The 19138-nt window shown below is 47.3% G+C and overlaps 1 protein-coding gene and 1 long non-coding RNA gene across 10 annotated transcripts in view; one reads left to right on the forward strand and one right to left on the reverse strand.

Moving 5' to 3' along the window:
- The window catches only part of Ralgdsl1 (ral guanine nucleotide dissociation stimulator like 1), a 269618-nt gene that overhangs the window by 37286 nt on the left and 213194 nt on the right, over positions 1 to 19138 (reverse strand). For all 7 annotated transcript variants that reach the window (NM_001105957.2, XM_063272095.1, XM_017598701.3 and 4 more), the window contains 2 exons: positions 16127 to 16204; positions 2539 to 2723 (listed from right to left, as the gene is read on the reverse strand). In NM_001105957.2, coding sequence (NP_001099427.2) covers positions 2539 to 2723; positions 16127 to 16204 — 263 coding nt within the window. The remainder of the gene's footprint in view (positions 1 to 2538; positions 2724 to 16126; positions 16205 to 19138) is intronic.
- On the forward strand, positions 1673 to 10864 carry LOC102551528 (uncharacterized). 3 transcript variants are annotated; one of them, XR_010057075.1, is made up of 5 exons: positions 1673 to 2243; positions 5904 to 6982; positions 8772 to 8906; positions 9998 to 10152; positions 10565 to 10864. It is a non-coding gene; the product is annotated as an uncharacterized LOC102551528 (long non-coding RNA). The 3 variants fall into 3 exon arrangements; XR_005492547.2 differs by lacking the exon at positions 5904 to 6982 and having other exon boundaries at positions 1700 to 2243; positions 10617 to 10864; XR_001840859.3 differs by lacking the exon at positions 5904 to 6982 and having other exon boundaries at positions 1704 to 2243.

The following is a 19138-nucleotide window of genomic DNA, read 5'->3' on the forward strand; positions in this document are numbered from 1 at the left end:
TTTCACAGATATGGATAAGACCCCTAGAACTTTCAACAGTATTTAGCAGACTCAAATGCTGTCACACAGGGAGTGTAAAGGCCTAAAACAGACTGAAAGTAAATGCCCTGGAAGCCTAGACAGGTGATCATCTGTCAAAGTTACACAGGTCAGAGCCTGAAGAAGTCAAGAAAATCACTGCCCAGGAGCTCGTCTGAAACGCTGAATGAAAGGCCCAGCTGCAGGAGCCTCCAGCCTCCTCACTCAAGTCTTCTCCCAGGCCTGAATTGCTTCCCAGCCTCATTCCCATCAAGCTCCCTGCTCTCTTCCTGTCAAAACTGCACTCCCTCTGGGGCTGGGAGAGCCTAGCTGCACAGAGCGGTATCTAGGTGGAAATTAAGTTCCGCGTTACTTCTCCCTTAGCATGGTTATGTTTTTAAACCTTTTCTTTCTCTTTATGGGGGAGGTTGTTAGGCATCTTGTATTGAATTGATACAGCTTCTTCAAAGCTTCCGATGAGAAATGGGGTGCCCAAAGTGAGATCTTTCCCTGTCCAGTGCCATGTGCAACCTGTCCACTCTGGTGGCAGGGCTGTGATTATGGGACTGGCTCTGGACCTCAGAGTTGAAGGTTCTGATACAAATAGAATTGGATTATATCTGGGAAAGGCAGGAGACTATCACTGTCTATTCCTGTTATCCTAAGCAAAAGTACCCATTAAAGAGCTAAAATCCCATCCCAAGAAGGATGGTAGAGCCTGATGTCACTAATTCTCCACTCAAATCTGGCATTTATTCATTCAGTGAAGAAGAAATTTGATGTGCCAATCAAAAGTTCAAAGAGCCTTCTATCCCTCATGATGGCTACAATATACTTTAATACCTGTAAAACAATGCAGAAGCTGTCGGCTTCTGTGAAGGACAGTACAGGGTAAGGACTAACATCGCTCACTCACACATTCATTCATTCATTCATTCATTCATTCATTCATTGTAAATCTGACATGCACCTAGCATGTCACTACATGTGAAAACTATGATTCTTTCTCTCTGGGGCCTGGCCTATGTTTTCACTGCTCCTGCCTGTCTCTCCAGGGGTTATATAAAAATCTCTATGTACAGTTTTACTTCAGTGAATATCCAGGAAAGATCGTGCTTTCCATAGTGGGAGCTGGGGGAGTTGGAGGGAAGGACCAAGCTCCCAAGTCTCCTCTTCAGGAATGGAGCCTGTACTTCATAAACAGGGCCTGGAGCACTCTTGGTAACAATTGCCCATACTTAGGAAAAGATTCATTCTTGGGTATTGCCTAAAAGGTTTTGTGAAGTCAGGCCACCTCCCTGGTCCCTGCCTCTGCCTGCCAAAAGAACTCTGCCCTCCAGTCCCTAAGCTGGAGACAACCAATGACTGGTCCCATTGGTTCCCCAATTAGGCATGGGGCCAGAGGCAGCCCCAGTGGGGAGAGCTGGGCTCCAGTGCAGCAGCAACAGCCGCAGCAGCATTTTCTGCTCCAGCACAAAGCTGGGAGGGCGGGCCAGAGGGAGGGAGGCCTTGAAGGAAGCTGAAGTCTGGCAGCTGGAGCTTCCCGGGTATTCACACATTCCGGGAAGATGAAGTCATCTGAGATACAAAGCCTTTGGCAATCTAAGCCAAGCAGTGTAATTGCACTCCCCTTCTCTGGTCCCCAGTACATACAAACCAGTCAACAGGTACTGGGTGGAATTATAGGTTACTGTATTTGCTTTGGCTCTGGGGTAGCATCCCTTATCTGTGTTAGAAGGCATTTCCTTTCCCTCACTGAGGAAATCGGGCATTACTTCAAGGAAGTGCCCATCAGAAGTTCCATGTGGGTCAGCTGCCATGGAAACCGTTACCCAGCACCTCAGTGAAAGGATCACCATGCTGGAGCCTGATGGAAGCTCAGGACTGATTTCTTCAGAGCTTGGCAATCAACACACTCTATGGCCAGCAGTGGTGGCCCTGCATTTGTCCGTGGAAACTAGAGGTCAGGCTCCAGTAGGAAAAAACAGCCTCAGAAACTTCCTCTGATTCGACCATTAGGGACGGTAGATGACAGTAATGGAGGCTGCCAGGGGACATGACAGTACTGCTTTTTAGGGCAAAGGAGAAACATCCCCTCCGAGCTTTTGTAAGAGGGAAATGGACTTGAACCCTTGCCGGCCACACAGGGCTGGTTGGTTGTCACACACTTACGTCTGATAGAACACGGTAGGCAGAGAAGAAGAAGCCAGTCCATGTTGACCAGGGTAAGTTTAAAAAAAAAAAATCGGGGAAATTCTGTTCTTGGTAACAGCAGGAACCACAGGCAATTACTTAGCTTCTCTGAGCCGGTTTACAATTTAATCTTTAAAATCATAAATCCAGTCTTGAAAATCCTTCTTTTCACTCTAAACCTTTAAGGTTCTGAAGTTAACAGTCCAATAATTTCACACCAATCCCAATTATCTGAAGGTACAGGGTTTCTTACTGAGTCAATACACGGGGAGCCTGCACACTGCAGAGTCCCAATGGAGGGTTCTCTGGGACCAAACGGGTACTCACTGTCAGAATCCACATCCTGCTTTTGAAACTGTTCAAGAAGGTTTTGTGCTCTCCTCTCTGGGTCGGAGCCAGGCATCATCTGTTTGAGATACTCCAGCAGCTTCTGCAGGCAGGGGAAGTGAGGGGGCTCCCGGAAGTCTTCCGCACACTGGTCAAGCCACGCCCTCAGGATGGAAGCAATGGCGCTGGAAGGACAGAGGGAGACCCACTGAGCCCGGTGCCTGAAGGTAGCTTGGGTGGATTGATAAGGTTTTGTTGTTAGAAAAACGCATCCACGGCAGGTGAAAGATGAGAAGAGCGTTTCCTGAGCTCCAAACAATCAACTCGAGCCACGAACTGTGGATTTGCTCAAGTTAAAGACCAGCAGCCAGGCTATCAAGATGGCAGTGAGTAAGGCACTGTCTACCAAGGCTGACGACCTGAGTTTGATGATGCTTGGGTCCCACAAGGTGGGGAGAAAAACAATGTTAACAGGTTGTCTTCTGACAGCCGGTGTTGTAGCTGGAGACAGCCCTTAGCCTCACACACAAACAGTTGAACAAATGCGATAAAACAGAAGAGGAACCTAAAGCTAGCTACACAGATAACTGGGACAGAACTGGCTACTGTTAGGCCAGAAATCCTTCTGCAGTACGAAGTGTCTGGGTTTGGGGGGTGCCTCAGTTTAATCTTATAGACATCACTGGGGCTTCAGCACAAGGACCAAAGATTTCCTCATAAAGTTATCCCTTTGTTTCTCAAATTACAATGAGACCCCAGTGTCTCAGCAGCCACAGGGTGGAGAAGTTAGGTCTCTGAAAGATAAACAGAAGAACAACTGGGTAAGCAACACTCCAGCACCAGGACGACTTCTGATGAAGTCACAAGGTCACCCAAGTGCCAAAGCACAAAGACAGCCAGGTTCATTCTGGGTGCTTGGCATGCCACAGGCACGTTCTGAGTGTTGCCTTTAAGTTAGGAGCAGCTCCTCCCTCTAGAGCAGAGTCAGGAAAATGACAAAGGGGTAAACTGTTTGCAGTGTCATTATTCCATGCTTCATAGTCAGAAGACTTCAAAGACACCTCAGAGTTAGATCCATGCCAGGCTGGGTCCCCGTTCTAAACACAGATACTCTGCCTCCCTAATAACACAGCTTCACCACAAGGGGTGTTCACTCACACTGGCTGGAGAAGAGACCAGGGGGAATCAATAAATCCTTGTGTACCCCAAGGCAAAGAAACCACACTTTGTCTTAGCTATAGTGACAAAACTCTTTCACCCACGAGAGAGAGAGAGAGAGAGAGAGAGAGAGAGAGAGAGAGAGAGAGAGAGAGAGCGCGCACAGGTCAAAGGTTAACTCCTATCCTCCTAGGCCGCTCCTTAGGAGCCGTCCACCTTGTTTGTTGAGATGGTTCTCACTGGGACCTGGGCTGCTCATTAGACTAGGCTGGCTGGTCAGCAGGCTCTAGAAACACTCTCATCTCGGCTTCCCGGTAGTGGTATGGTAAACTCATGTCACCATGCCCAACATGGTTGTTTATACACAAGTGCTGGGGAGCCAACCTGGGTCATAAAGCTTGTGTGTGCGGCAAGCATCTCGCAGCCTGCGCTCTCTCCCCGGAACCACAGAATGGTTTTAAAGGGTTGGAATATGGCAGTGCACAGCATTTGTCTACCATGCACAAGTATCCTTGAGTTTGGTCCACAGAATCAGAATCAAAATCAAAAAAAGGAAAATTATAATTATCCACTATACTTAAACAAATTGCTCATATAATTAAAAGCTAGAGTGGAAGTTAGCCTCCTGCTACAGTGTCTTAACTTCCATGCTGTACTTTCACAGCAGAGCTGAACTGCAGTCGACGAATGGCTACCACGAAAGTTCACTTAGGAGTTAACTCAGCTTTTAGAATTCACATACGAACAGCAGGAATGTTTGCACAGTGACTGTTTCTCTATGTGTACATCACTGTTTCACCTCTGTGGACTACATGGCATCTACATGACTTAATTATCTACATGAAACAAATTTAAGCTACCATAAGGAGGAGAAGAGGGGAGGGGAGGGAGGGAGGGGAGAGAAGGACAGAGGAGTGGGGAAAGCTGCAATCTCACACCACACTACAGAAGTCAAAAGGAGCTATGATCTAACTGAGGTAAAAACAAAAGTGTCTCAGTATTTCATAATCTAAATGGATGTCCACAAAGATATCCAAATATGTAAGCCATGCCTGTGGGCTCAAGCCTGCAATCCCATTTCTCTGGAGACTGAGGCAGGAAGGCTGCCTGGGTTCTAGACAGTCTGGGTTACAGGGTGAGTTTCACTCAGGTCAGCCCGGGTTACAAAGTAAAACCTTGTCCCAACAATTCAAAGGGGAGGGGGGCAAGGGAGAAGGGAAGGAAAAGGGAAAGAAGAGAATTAAGAAAGAAGAAATCTTAACTTACAGGCAATTGAGTGATATTACTGAATCAACCACTGCCTAACTGATAGTTGTTGCTCACTTTAAAATAAAAAGATGATCACTTATCAAATATAGTAATCCTCACAAATCTATATAAACTAAAAAGCAATATATCTACTCCCCCTTCATCCAAACCATTCCCAGGATTTGTTACCACACTCCAGAATATACTTCTAGGCATTCTGTGGCTGCCCATATCCAGTGTACTTCACATGCAAATATAAATCCACATTCTTCCCACTTATCAGTATGCTAAGCCACCTCTCCAGTCATTGCCTCTAGAGTTATCTACAGTTTCTCCTGAACACTGTCCTACTGCATGGGCACACACCTAAGAATCTAAGGATTCTTTCATTGGCAGGCAGATATTGAAACAACGTCCAGGTTCTTGTGGTTGTAAACAATTATAAAATGGGTGCCTTGGTCTATATCTGTGTGCATGTATGATGAGTAGTTCCCCAAAACATTCCATACAGTCTGTGTGCAAGAAAAATCAGCTTCAGCAGGAACCCAGAAAGGCTAGAGCGCAGCCCACTCTGTCCTTAATCTAACACTTTTAACTCACTCTGGTGCGTGACTTCCTCACCTAATCTGCTTGAACAGTGGTCTTGTCATGGCTTAGAGTAAGAAGGTTTTATGAATTCATTGCAACCTTAGACAGGACAAGCATTTTCACATGCACATGCATGTGCACGTGTGCACAAGCACACACACACACACACACACACACACACACACACACACACACGGAATAAATGGGGAGAAGGAAGAAATCAGAGAAGGGAAAAATAGAGACAGTCTAAGCAAAGGAGCAGACCCTTGCCCTCTGTCCAGCAGTGTTCCTCAGCTTGCCAGGAACGGAGGAGGGTTTCTGGAAAGGCCTGGACCCTTGCCCGAAGTTCACAGTAGCCTTATGTTTGCCAGGCCTGGGAAGAAACTTTCCATTCTCAATGAACAAGCAGCAGATACAAATGCCGGGCTGTGAAGATTCTAAGAAGGCAAGGAACATCGCACATATGACAGAGCAGAGGGGACAGCAGCTTTCCATCTTCCTGGCCTTGGCTCCGCTCCTCAACAGGACTAAATGGGAGGATTAAGGAACCTCACCAGGAAGGGAGATACCGGCTGCAGTCACAAATGCACAGGAAAAATGACTTCTTCCACTGGGGAAGTCACTTGCCCCATGTGCAGAACAGGAAGGAGCTGGGAGAAGGGAAAACCCAATGCCTCACCGCCAGGCCCACTTGTTACCCTGGAGAGTTTGTTCACACAGTCCCACTGACCCTGCATCTATCCAGCACCGATCGGTGGTAATTTCAAGTGACATAACATCAATGGGAGATTCTGAGATACATCAAGAGAGGCAGAATTGGTAATGTGCCTACAATGGGCTACCAAAGGCAACAAAAGGAAGGGACTGTGAAGGATAAATGGCTTGGGGATCAGATCAAAGAATTTGCCACCAATCACAGAGACAAACTGTGCCTCAACATTTGTGACCCCACACCTGCTGGAAGAAGGTCATAGCTCTAAACAAACACTGCACATGTGGGCACATATAAACATGCACACATGCAGAGGTCACACTAAGGCAAAGCAAGTCAGAGATATCAAACTGGAGTATTAACCAGAAGACAGGACACCTGTGTAGACCGAGGAGTACCAAACCAGACGGAAAAATTAAGACTACACGGCAGTCTGCAGTAAGGAGAAACAGCCTTCTATTCCAAACAACTCGTTGATGGGTCACAGAGCAGAACTCCTCTGTCCTAAATGGGGCTGTGAGTCTAACGGACATGCCAGATGGGTGGCTAGCTCCCGAAGCCAGGCCGATGGCAGGGGGAAACCTGCATACGGTTTTCTACCTCAGGCGTTCTTGGCAAGAATCATCGCCCACCTGTTGCAAAGCCTGTCTGTGGGAAAGAAACACACATGGTCATGGGTCCACATATGGAGCCTGCTAAGGTCAAGTCTAAGGCTCTTCCTTCCAGGAGAGACCTCAGGTAGAATCTCTGTGACTAACTAAACTAACATACTGAGTACTTTTTGTTTTCTATATCCACTCACTAATTATGTGAAAAAATGTCACAACAGAGGGTCCAGGGACCCACAGAAGTACTGACCTTTACAGGGAACCTGGTCAAGGCTTCAGAAGGGTCTCCCTAGGAGCTGAGATCTTAAGGAAAGAAGGATTTGGAATTGGTAGCATGGAAACTGGAGTAGCACTGTAAGCAAGGGTTTTGAGGTAAGATAGTCAAACGCTGAGTAGGCTTGAGGAGTGTTTAATGAAAGTACAGAAAGAGGGGATGAGCACATCGCAGTGACACATGCTATGCCCGGGTGACACACACAATGCCAGGTGACAAATGCTATGCCCAGGTGACACATACTACACTTACTGACTGTCTGGCCAGCACAGGTTGTACTTGGTAACACGTGGTTAGCAGGGTGCCTTGGTAGAGGGGTGAGCATGGGAAAACTGTCTATACTTCATAGTCACCGTAGACTTTTACAGCAAGAGGACTGACAGGCCACCAAAGCGGGAGCTGCCCTCAAAACACAGATGTGACAAACTCAGAGACTATGAGTAGGTATATCAAATTATCTTAAAATTCCAATGGTGACTACACACTCTGGAATTAGTAAGTTTAATAGAACGGTTTGTTTGGGGGGGGGGTCATATCATCTCTCCGTTGATGCGTACTTACCAAGCCCAGAAACATACTACACTACACAAAAAGAATAATGCTATCCACTTAGAGGTATGCTTTTTCTGCCCTTGAGCCTACTTGAGATGATAGATGATATTTAATCGCTGCCAGAAGATAAGACACAGAAACTTGGAGGAACAGCAGAAGGTTTCCTTATTCTAGGACATTCTCTACAAACCCAGTCACGTCCTGGAGAGAGTGCAGACTGAGAGCACAGCGCATGTCATGGGGAACATGGCCGTGCCCTGCCAAGCCATGCCGGTGGGGTGTAATGCATTCTGTCAACCTTGACCCCAACAGAGCTGGGCCCTCCACCTTGCTCTCCAAGTCTCCGAACGCTTTTCCCAAGCCTTGGGGCACAGTGCCAGATTGAGGCTATCAGCAAGATGGTTTCTTTGATGAGAAAGGGACAAAGTTTCTTTTCTTCTCTCCTCCCCTCTTCCCAGGAGAAGGGACACATCGCTATCAGGACTTGTCAGGGTCATCTGCTCAGCTTCCGGCACCTTCCATTGCCACACAGGGATGGTTGTGGTGAACAAGGACTGAAATACTAGGGTGGGGATGGGAGGGGCTGTGATAGGGCAGAGGAAATAAATGGAAACAAAGCCAAAATCAAGATCTAAGCACAAGGAAGCACAGATGGGGCAGGGTGGGGGGAGGGCAGTTAAAAATGCCTCAAGGCAAGACTAGGCAGAGGAAGGTACACAGAGACAAATAGCTGTGTATGGTGGGGCAGGATGAGCTGCGCCTGGACCCCATTACCCGGAGTCAAGGTTACTCACACATCTGTCTTTCATTCCCACACTTACGAGAAATATTTTCATTTTTATCATGGGGGAGAATGAAAGGACCCATGCTGTAAGAGCATGGCCTTGGTTAACTCCAAGCACTCTCTCATCCACCGTATGGCCCTGGACTTGTTCTCCCACCGCCCAGGCCACTCTCTGGGTGGACCAACCATACAGAAGGTCATTGGGAGAACTTTTAAAGCACACGCAGTGCACTGTTCTTACTAAGCAATCAATAACTTCGAACTATTTTAGAAAAGTGCATCAGCCACTCATCAAAATTCTAATTTCAGGACCTCGATAACTCCTTCCCCAATTCCCTGGTCTGAGGAGAGAGTCTGTGCATAATAAACAGGGGGCTGCTACCAACAACCTGCTGAAGTTTCACCCTGGAAGGAGAGTCCCTCGGAGGTGTCAGGTGCTACCAGGTACCAAGGACAGGAAGCAAGCCCTGCTTTGATGGGACTGACGTGGCCTTCCTTCATCTTTCCCCGGTTCCTTCAAACCATCACCGTCAGAGGGAACCAAGTCAGACTTACACATTTCACAAGAGCTGTTTGGGGACCCCACTGGGGGTGTCATAACAAAACAACAGCTGGACAAAACAGTGGGGATTAAAGGCACCAATGCCAAAATTGCCTGGGCTTGGGGGTATTGAATGTGGATTATTGCTAGCAAACCCCATGGCTTGTCCCTAAATGACAGGCCTGAGAACCAAAGCCTATGTGTGAAGTCCAGCTGAACTTGACTGTAAATACTTGGCCCCGAGCTAACTGCCTGATCTTGGCCAAAGCACACAAGTTTGATTAAACATCAACTAATGGGCCTATGAAGTGAGGGCAGGGTCTCAACACATTTGTGCTGGCAAAAGAAAATACATGGTAACTAATAGAGCGCCTGCAGCATGAACACCACAGACAGGCAGCAAAGGTGGCGGCTAGAGTCCCAAGGGGAAAAACCTGCTGTCTTCTACTGAGATAGGAATTCACAGAAGCATAACTGGTTATGACGCCTGTTTAAGTGTTTCCAACAGGTAGAAAAATACCATCATGGGGCTGGAGAGACGCTCATTGACTAAGAATTCTTACAGAGGTCCCAGGTTCGATTCCCAGAACCCACATGGAGGCTCACGAATTCCTGTAAATACGGTCCCAGGGGATCTGACACCTCTTCTGGCCTCTTCGGGCATTTATCACACATGGTGCACAGACACATATGCAGGCAAGATACCCAAACTCATACAAATCACAAATAGATCTAAAAATAAAATAAAATGCTGTCATTTCTGATTTTTCTCTCTTTTAAGAAAACTGCTTTAAGCCCAGTTTAAGACACTGACTGACTCTTCGGTCACAGCACCAGGTTCCCCTCTGGAGATCTCCACCCACATCCCACAAAAAGAAACCATTTTTAAAATTATGGTTTTCTTTTTCTTTCTCTGCCCTGTATAGACATTTATAAGACAATGGCTTTCTCTTTAATGTGACACATCACTCTATCTCTTCTCTTTTACTTACAGGATAAGTACATATTCTCTCACATTGTAACCTTCAGTTCTTCTAAGTGAGAAGGCATTCCTAACTGCACCGTTCTGGATGCATTAGTCTTTGGTTGAGACTAACTCTTACTGTGTGCCCAAGGCTGGACTCAGACTTAAGCATGCTGACATTACAGGTGAGCACCTCCATGCCTGAGCTATTACAGGTGAGCACCTCCATGCCTGAGCCTGGTGTGTTATATCTAACTTTGGTTTTGTTTTGTTTTTTGAGACAGGGTTTCTCTGCATAGCCCTGGCTGACCTGAAACTCACTCTGTAGACCAGGCTGGCCTTGAATTCAGAGATTGGCCTGCCTCTGCCTCCCAAGTGCTGGGATTAAAGGCATGTGCCACCATGCCCAGCTTTACGCCTCATTTTTGATGGGTTCCCCACCTCCCTGCCCCTCCAACCTCTCTTCCTCTCCTCATTCTCCTTACAGTCATTCAATTTCAACTGCCTTCTTAGGGCATTAGGATTTTTCTGGAAAGACTTTTGATTACAAACATTCCAGAAAGAGTTTTCAAATTCTTTTTGCTGTGATTTCCCCAGGCACGAATAACTCCAGGACTCAGCTTTTCTTTAAAGATGCCCTATGTCTTAGGTCTCCTACCAGCCTGAGCCCTGGTGTCAGTAACCCCCAGCCTCTTCGAAAGATTACAAGAAAGACATTGTCTCTTCTGAGCCTGGGAAAAGAAAAATAAGATTTCAAGAAGCACCCTGATAGTAAAGAGCTTGAGAAGACAGACTCGGCCTTCCAGAAGGGACGGACGGGATGGGACTCAGGAAAGGGAAAGAAACAGAAGCTATGACCACAGTACAGAGTACTGATTAAAGGAAAGGAGCAGAGCATCGCTGCCTGGGTTTCATCTCTTTAAATTAAGTTAATCACACCCTATCTCCTCCCCCACCCCACACCCCGCCCCTACTCCAGAGCTCTCAAACATTTCAAAGGACCCATGTGTGAAAGCTGGGGAGTTACCATCCCTTCCCTGTATCTGTTCACTTCTGAGTTCAATGGCGACAATACATTCATCCTAGGAAAAGTTTCTTCTTCCTTTCTGGTTCAAGTTCTGCTACTGGAAAAAACATCGTTTCACCATGTAAAATGTTGGTGGAAGGGCGGGTGGAAAGGGCACAGGTGAAATGAATGGGAGCTGGACTGTTTTTCTTCCATAACCGCAAGTGGGTTTCCCGATTCCCAAATAATGGTCATTTCTAGGAGTGGGGGTTGGGGTGAGGGAGGAAGGACAGGGAGGGGGAGGGGGCAGGGAGGGAGGGGAGGGCAGGGACGGGGAGTGGGGCATGCCCCAGCTTGTTCTCTACATAGCTCTAGTCCTCCAGTCCTAACACTGGAAGTCACTGTGTGGCAAAGGTCTCAAAAACTGGAAGCCGAGGATACAGAATTCTTGGCAACTTGAGATTCCCTCGTTGAGCCAGCTGATACTTTCTGGATACTGTCGAGAACCAGAATGGGACACTCCAAAGGCTGAAGCCACCCTGAGCTATCTGATAACTTTTTTTTTTAAACACAAAGAACGGTGCAGGCAGTTTGGGTTCGAGACCCCGGAAACCACGTGTCATCTGTGTTTCCATTATTTCCCATCTTTATATTCCTTTGTTAGCTTGATTCACCCATTTTTAAAACATCAGAAATGACTGGCAATTTGGTACATGGAAGCTTATATAAAGTATATGGATCCTGCTATAATTTACAACAAAAACTGAAAACTGAAGCCATCTGCGGCACTTTGGAGTTCATGGGTGAATCCAACAGCGACTCCCAGACCCTGCTCCCAGCTCCCAGCAAGCAGGTCCACAAAACTGAAGGCCCTGAGGGGGGGTGGGGGGTCACTAGAATCCTGCCGTGTGCGCCCCAGCTGAAATCACAAGGGAACAGACGCCAGCAAAGGAAAACAGTAGCCTCCCCCACTTCCTGGTGTTACTGGTGTTACCCGGTGTTACCCCGCTGCTGCCCGGTGGTTCAGCTTGGCTCTTTACTTACGACCTCACCTCGGAAAGGGCTGTGATGTCATGACTGAACAGTAAGCAAATCAGAGCCTGACTCCTTTTTCTGACTGTTTTATTCAGTCTGTTACATGTGCTTTCTCAGAGGAAAACAGTCGGGGAATTTCTCAAGAGCGTGGTATAGTGGCCCACATTTCTGGTTTTTGGTTTTGGTAAACTAAACACGTTTATGTTAGCTATAACTGAATTGAAAAGGACTTGGAGGTTGTACGCTCCAAGAGCTCAATTTTCAGATGAAAACCCTGAAACCAAGAGATGTAAAGTGACCACACAGAGGCCATTTTGGCTGGTAAGGGGCAGAGCAATAGCACAAGAGCTCAGTGTCTCACCTTCCACGTGGCTGCCTGGACCACTGTAGTATTTGACTCAGCTGATTATGAAAAGGAACACAAGTGGGTACCGTTCCAAAGGCTCGTGCTTAGAGGTGCACAGGTACTGTGTAGCCGGGTCTCCTACCAAGGCACGGGTGCTATTTAATGTCATATCACCGAATGGAAGGGACAAGTCTTGTCTACTGTCATCCTTGACCTCTACCTACTAGATGCCAGGTGCACACACCCAACTTAGACACAACCAGAGTCTCCAAATGCTAGTCACTGTCCTCTGGGAGACCAAAGTCACCCTGTGAGAACAGTGCCACAAAACCATGCTTCCACGCAGCCGCAGCCAAGTGGAAGCCAATACTCATTGCTCTGGGTCAGGCCCAGAGTGGGGGCACCTGAGTATCTGCAGTGCTACATACAGATGGGGAGGTGCTTCCCTGGTTTCTTCTCAGGAGACCAGGGCAGTGGTCGTGTAGAGATGGACACTGTCAGGATAGTCACCAGAAAAGACAGTGTAAGATGATAATGGGGACATGGGATACAAATTAATAAAAGGAGAACCAACTGGAAGAAAGGGGAGTGGAAGAAAGAAAGAGGTCACCAGAGAGAAGGTTTTAACATTCCAGAGTCTGGGGGACAGAGTGACCCATTATAAAATGAAGTGCTATGCGTTCACCGGGCACAAGTCTTTTAAAAAGGCAACTCAGTCTGAGCAAAGGGGTCAAGAACTTTCCACCAAGTCACTGTGAGGCTTTGGGAAAGGACTATTGTCCCCAGAGGATGGACCCCTCAGGGGAGTACTGTGAGCGCTCTTTGTTAAGGTCTCATGGGCTTAAAACTCTAAAGCCCTTTAGAACAGCTTAGCCTGGAGTCTCACCCACACCAGTGTTCCAAGTGTACAATGAATTTCAGTAGGACTTAAATAATGAACATGGCTTTTCACATCCAGCGTACAATCAATTTTCCTAACTGCTACTTCCCCCACACCTATTTAATCTTAGAACACCCTCTAGGAAGCAGAAAGACTCTGGGTTTGTTTCAGACTGTACTCTTCTTGGTTCTCCTGTGGCTAATCAAATGGTAAAACTCCAGATTGACTGCCCCCGGTAAGTGGACGACAGAGTGCTTCGCTCGCACTGAGTCCACTCACAGCTCAGCCCTCGGGCACGCCAGTCACTGGAGTCTGGTGTTCTCTCTTCTGCTCACAAACACCCACCAGTACAAAAACCCTATTTTAGTGACTTTTCATGGATGAACAAAAGCAATTTTGAACCCCCTAACCTTGTGATTTCCAAACCCTAAAGTGCTCAGGACTCACTCAGGGATCTGAAGCTGCGGCCTTTTAAGTCCATTCCGTCAAGGTAGATGGTGGCTCTCAACCTTCCTGATGCTCTGAACTTGTGCTGTGGTGACGCCCACATAAAATTATTTTGTTGCTTTATAACTATAATTTTGCTACCGTTATGAATTGTAATATAAATATCTGATATCTAGGATATCTGATATGTGACCCCAAAGGGGTTATGACCTACAGACTGAGAATCACTGAGTGGCCTAAAAGCAGACTGTCTCCGTTTCTAAAGAGCTTCATGGGAGCTGAGCTGTAGGTGCTCCCACCATGATGGCCTATCCAGCTACACAAACCTCGATATCTGCTCGCCCACAGCTCACTAGGGGAAATCCAAACCTTTCATGAACGGTTAAAGTCCTTCGCAGTACGACCTCAGACTGGCTTCAGCCCCTCCTTACCCACATACAACGCCATGAAGCAGCTCCATAAACTCTGCTGCTTTTCAAGTCCACATGGACTGAATTCCCCTGACCTGGCCCTGCTGGTCCTTCTGCCTGTCCAGTTCCACTGTCCAAGGCTTAACTCTCTTTCAAATGCCACGCCTCCCAGAGCGCATCTCTGGACTGATGAGGTAATGGTTTTCTAGTACCATACTTTGCCCTTGACTTTTAAGTATGTACAGTAGTGTGTCCTACTAGTCTGCAGTAAAATTATATGTGTGTGTGTATGTATGTGTGTGTGTATATATATATATATTTGTATATATACATATATATAAACAACGAAATTATGTCAGGTGTAGATTTCCTCTTCCATCCACATATCTAAGGCCTAGGAATCATCAGGGAATCTTTCAGAGAGTTAAAATCTAAAGGGAAAAGTCCAAGTATGTTCCCACTCTCCGATTCTTGGCCCCAGATGAGTATTTGACACTAGAGATTATTTTTGGATACCAGATAGCCATCCAATCTGTTCCAGCACGCAGTCCCATCATGGCCTCTATCTCCACACTTGGGGCTATCTCTTCAGTATCTTCTAGAGCCTTCTCTTCAATGTAAACAATTGCCCATCAAAACAGACCATATCTGGGTACACAAACCAAAAAGCCTGCCTAATCCCCAGAGCGTGTGCTGAGATCTGAATCCTCCGGCTCTGTTTTTCACCACACCTCCATCTGCTAAAGCCACTTGCCCTCATCACTAGATCCTCAGACTGCTGGGCAGGACGTCACCTCTCGGGGCCTCTCCACTTGGTATATGGCAGCACTGGACACGGTGGGCAGCCATCTGGAACTTAGCTTCACACATCTGGGATACGATGACCCTTTCCATCTCCCCTCTACTGTGCTCACTCCACAACTGTTCCAGTCTCCCTCACCAGACCTTCTACTTCATGAACTCAAAACAAGGAAGAGAATTAGGCCCAGTCTTTGGACCTTAACTCCTCTCTGTGTCCCCCTTTAGTTCCCAGGAGAGCAGAGGCAGTAGTGTGGCTTCAAATACCACCCAGGCCATCCAAGGGAACACCACCATCCAGACAGCTCATGGAGACCAGGCTCACTGACTACCTCAAAATTAACATTTAAGTCTCACTTGCTCACACACACACACACACACACACACACACACACACACACCCCAAACTTGATTCCCCATTCCCAGTCCTGCCTCAGAAAGCTGGGGTTCTATTACAGTCCTTGGAGGTGTCCTAACCCTACTCTTGGTCTTCCAGACAAGCTGTTTCAGTATCTTCATGAGCAGAGCACCCCTAGCCCTTCTTGAGTCCAGACTCCCATCACCCCTTGCCTGGATCCTTGTAAAGGTGCGAGCCAGGCCCCTACTGCACCCTGGACTCCATCCCCAGGATGGTTACCAGGCTGGCGTGTAACCATGGAACCAGGGGCATCCATGCAACTCGGAAGTCTGCTTGTTTATAGCGCCTGGTGAGCCGGGACACACAGCGCATTATTGTGGGGAACTGAGTGAATACTGCTAGATAATTCTCTTAAAAGAATGGGCTATGGATAATTAAACTGTTTAGATACATTATTTTATTTTATTTGTATGGATGTTTTGTCTGTGCACCACCTGTATACCTGGTGCTCTCGGAAGTCAGAAGAGGAATCAGATCCCCTGGAACTCGAGTTACGGATGGCTGTGAGCCACCGTGTGCGTGCTACAGACTGAACCTCAGTGCTCTGCAAAAGTAGCAAGTGCTCCTAACTGCTAAGCCCTCTCTCAAGCCCTAGCAAAGGTACTATGGGGAAAATCCCGGTGGCACCCATTCCAAAGGAGTGAGACAGTCTGCTAAACTACTGTGTGAGAGACAGGCTGTCCTCAGAGTCACGCTTCTGCTGCCTTGGTTTTGCAAGTGCTGAGACTGAAGGCTCGCAGCACCCTGCTCATGCACCAAGCTTGAGCTTGGCCAAGACACTGTCCTGAGAGTTAGTAATGAGAAGGACGACACACTCACTTCCGGATCACGGCCTTAGACTCAGGTGAACTTTGGCTTCCATCGTCTTCCCAATGTGGGCCTGTCAAGTTTCCATACCTTTAAAGATGAAAACAGGCAAACAAAAATAGTCATTAGGGCTGCTCTATACAACTTCAGGATTAAAATAACACATCAGGAACAATCAAGGAAATAAATACACATGAAATGACACCAAAATAAAGCAGCATTAAGAGAAAACTGAGGTAAGTCTACTCCAAATAGCAGCAGCATTTAACTGTCGTGTTTCTTTAGAATGCTCTCACTGTAACCCATAGTTCCAAGAGTTTCTTCTATAAATTGGGGTTTCATCTCAGTGAGAGATCATACCTCACACACTGTAAAGAAGGCAGATTCCTCTGAACTCTCATGCAAGCCTATCTTCTACTCTTGTGGTCTATGCAGGGACACACGGCTGTGTGGGCACACGGTGAAATGCTGGCCCTGCATGGGCACAAAAGTGGTGCACCCATGAGACACCTGGGAGTGTGGTCTTCTTCCGAGTAGGTCAGTGCTGGGGGGGCCCTGGGAACAACCTTGGACTCTTGAAGGCTGGGATGAGGGCAAGGGCTGAGAATACAAATACAGTCTTTGCTGCAGGGAACGGCTGCAGTTGTGACCTCCCCTCCCCTAAGCCAGGCTGGTCCATATGGGCCAAGAAGAGGAGAACAAGGTCCTCTTTTGGGGAAAGTAGTCAGTGCTTAGGATTTAAAATTTTGCTTGTCACAGACTCCAATTTTTACTAAATAGGCTGACCAGTCCCCAAGTATATGATAAGCTTTTATTTGAACTCTAGTGGAAAGAAATTTGCACTTTGTGCGAATGTGCCGAGCTTCGTTTTGCATAGACTGTGTATCTAGGGGCTGGAGCGGTGGCTCAGTGGTAGAGTGCTTTGCCCAGCACGCCCAAGGCTTCAATCCCCAGCTCTGTAGGCACTATGGAATACGTCAGTAACTGATACTCAGTCCTTAAGGAACATCCATTAACTCAAAAAGGCCTAGGCTGTTTCTGTAGTTTCTCCTCCCAAGAAGAAAGAATTCAGATCCCTGGAGTTTGAAAGACTGCTGTTGCCCTGAGGTTTTGATACTAGAACCTGTACTGGAGGGTGTACATTTTTAAAGAGCATACTTTGTTTGTACAGGGGTTAAAAGGTCCTATGGGTTCTTGTTCTTAGGATTTACAAATTCTTTACAAAATAAAAGCCTGCTTTAAGTGACTGTCAGTCCATCTGGCATCCCAATCGCCCCATCCTGACAAGTTCTAGGTTGCGTCTTTAGACACACAGACAGACAGACAGACAGACAGGCAGGCAGGCAGGCAGGCAGGCAGGCACACACCCTGCTCCTTTCTCCAACTATCAGCTTTATTGGTGTCTTGGCCTCACAATGGGATTTTCCATGGCCTTGACCCTTCTGTCCTCTTCACCCAGTGCAGCACCTGCTAGGTGACAGCTTCAGGGCTGCCCTCTGCTCTTCCTGAGACAGGAGCTCATTCAGATTAAGATTTCCTCAACCCCACATGAGCCAGGCAGGGGTGGGAAAAGAAGCTCCCAGTAAATAAACACAGTGGGACTTTTTTGCCTCTTTCCTTTGGCCACCATCATAGTGAACTGTGTCATAGTGAACTGTGTCCGCATGTTACCTCACAGCGGATTTTGTGGTTTGCTGAAGTAGGAGAGTCTGGGGAGGGTGCAGGAAAGGGGATCCATTTGCAATGTCACCAAGCTTCCCTAGCTCTCCCCATAGCCCTCAGTTACTAAACAGGGCTCTGGATCTTTGTTTTGTCATGCTAATTTGCCTGTTAGTGTTCTCTCAGGAACCATCCTTACCTTACAGTTAGGAACTGTGAGAGATATAAATAGACAGAGATGAGCCAGCACACCTTCCAGGAAAACATACACACTTCACGGATAGCTTTCCTTTCAGATGTTTTCACTGGCAGCTGCCAGATCTTCCTTTTTTTTTGGGGGGGGGGGTCTCTAATTTCTCCTGCTCCTTTTTGGTTCTTTTTGGAGCTGAAGTGGAGGTTGGGAGGCACCAACAGCTCTCTCAGTTCCTCCCTGAGAACACAGTGTCACAGCACAGTGCCGAGAAAGACTGAGCATTCCTGTGCATTAATTAGCCTGTCTCCATTAACAGTGGCTAAGACCAGACAACTACTTCTTCTCTCCACTGCCAGAGTGTGTCTGTCCACAGTTCACAACTGGGACCACGCTGATGGTTTGAAACTAACTCAGAGGCCTCCAGGAGCTGTCAATTATCAGGTAAGGGTTGGAAGGGCACAAAGTCCAGTTGCTCAAATCTCGCTCCATCCGACCCACTCGGAGAACCGAGAACCGCCAGCCCTGCACTTACTACACACCTGAGTCCAATCACTTCTTATCACTTCTGTTTCTAGTCTGCCTCTAACGATAGCCATCTTCAAGATAAAGCAACTCGACTAATCTGATCTCTGGGTGTCTACCCGGCCACCATGACAATTCTGTTCAAGAAAGTCAGGGCATGGCCCTTCTGCCTTCAGACCCCTCCCATGATTCCAGTCTAAGAAAAGACCAGTCTCACCTCTCAGAAACCATGAAATCTTCTGCTCACTGTGCTCTATCCATAACTTCCACATTTCCCCTCCCTCACACCTGACCATGATCTCCACCTGCCTCGCCAACCTGTCAATCATCCTCCTGCCCCACCTCCACCTCATAGCTGTCTCTTGCTTCTGATGTTTACCATGGCAGGTCCCCTGGGTCCCCTGGATCTTTGCTGAAGTGCTGCCTTACCAGCAAGGCCTTTCCTGGACATTCTGTTTGGACATTCTGTTTAAAATACAATCCAACTCTAACACCACCCCCTTCACTACCTTTCTCTCTCTCTCTCTACAGCTTTCAATATCTCCTAACCTGATATAAGGTCAGGGTTGTTGTGTTGGGTATTGATTGACTAGAACATAAATGTTAGGTGAGTGGTATTTTTGAATCTGTGCTCACTGCTCTCTGAAGCT

The sequence above is a fragment of the Rattus norvegicus genome, chromosome 13, assembly GCF_036323735.1.
Source record: "Rattus norvegicus strain BN/NHsdMcwi chromosome 13, GRCr8, whole genome shotgun sequence".
Classification (NCBI taxonomy): domain Eukaryota; kingdom Metazoa; phylum Chordata; class Mammalia; order Rodentia; family Muridae; genus Rattus; species Rattus norvegicus.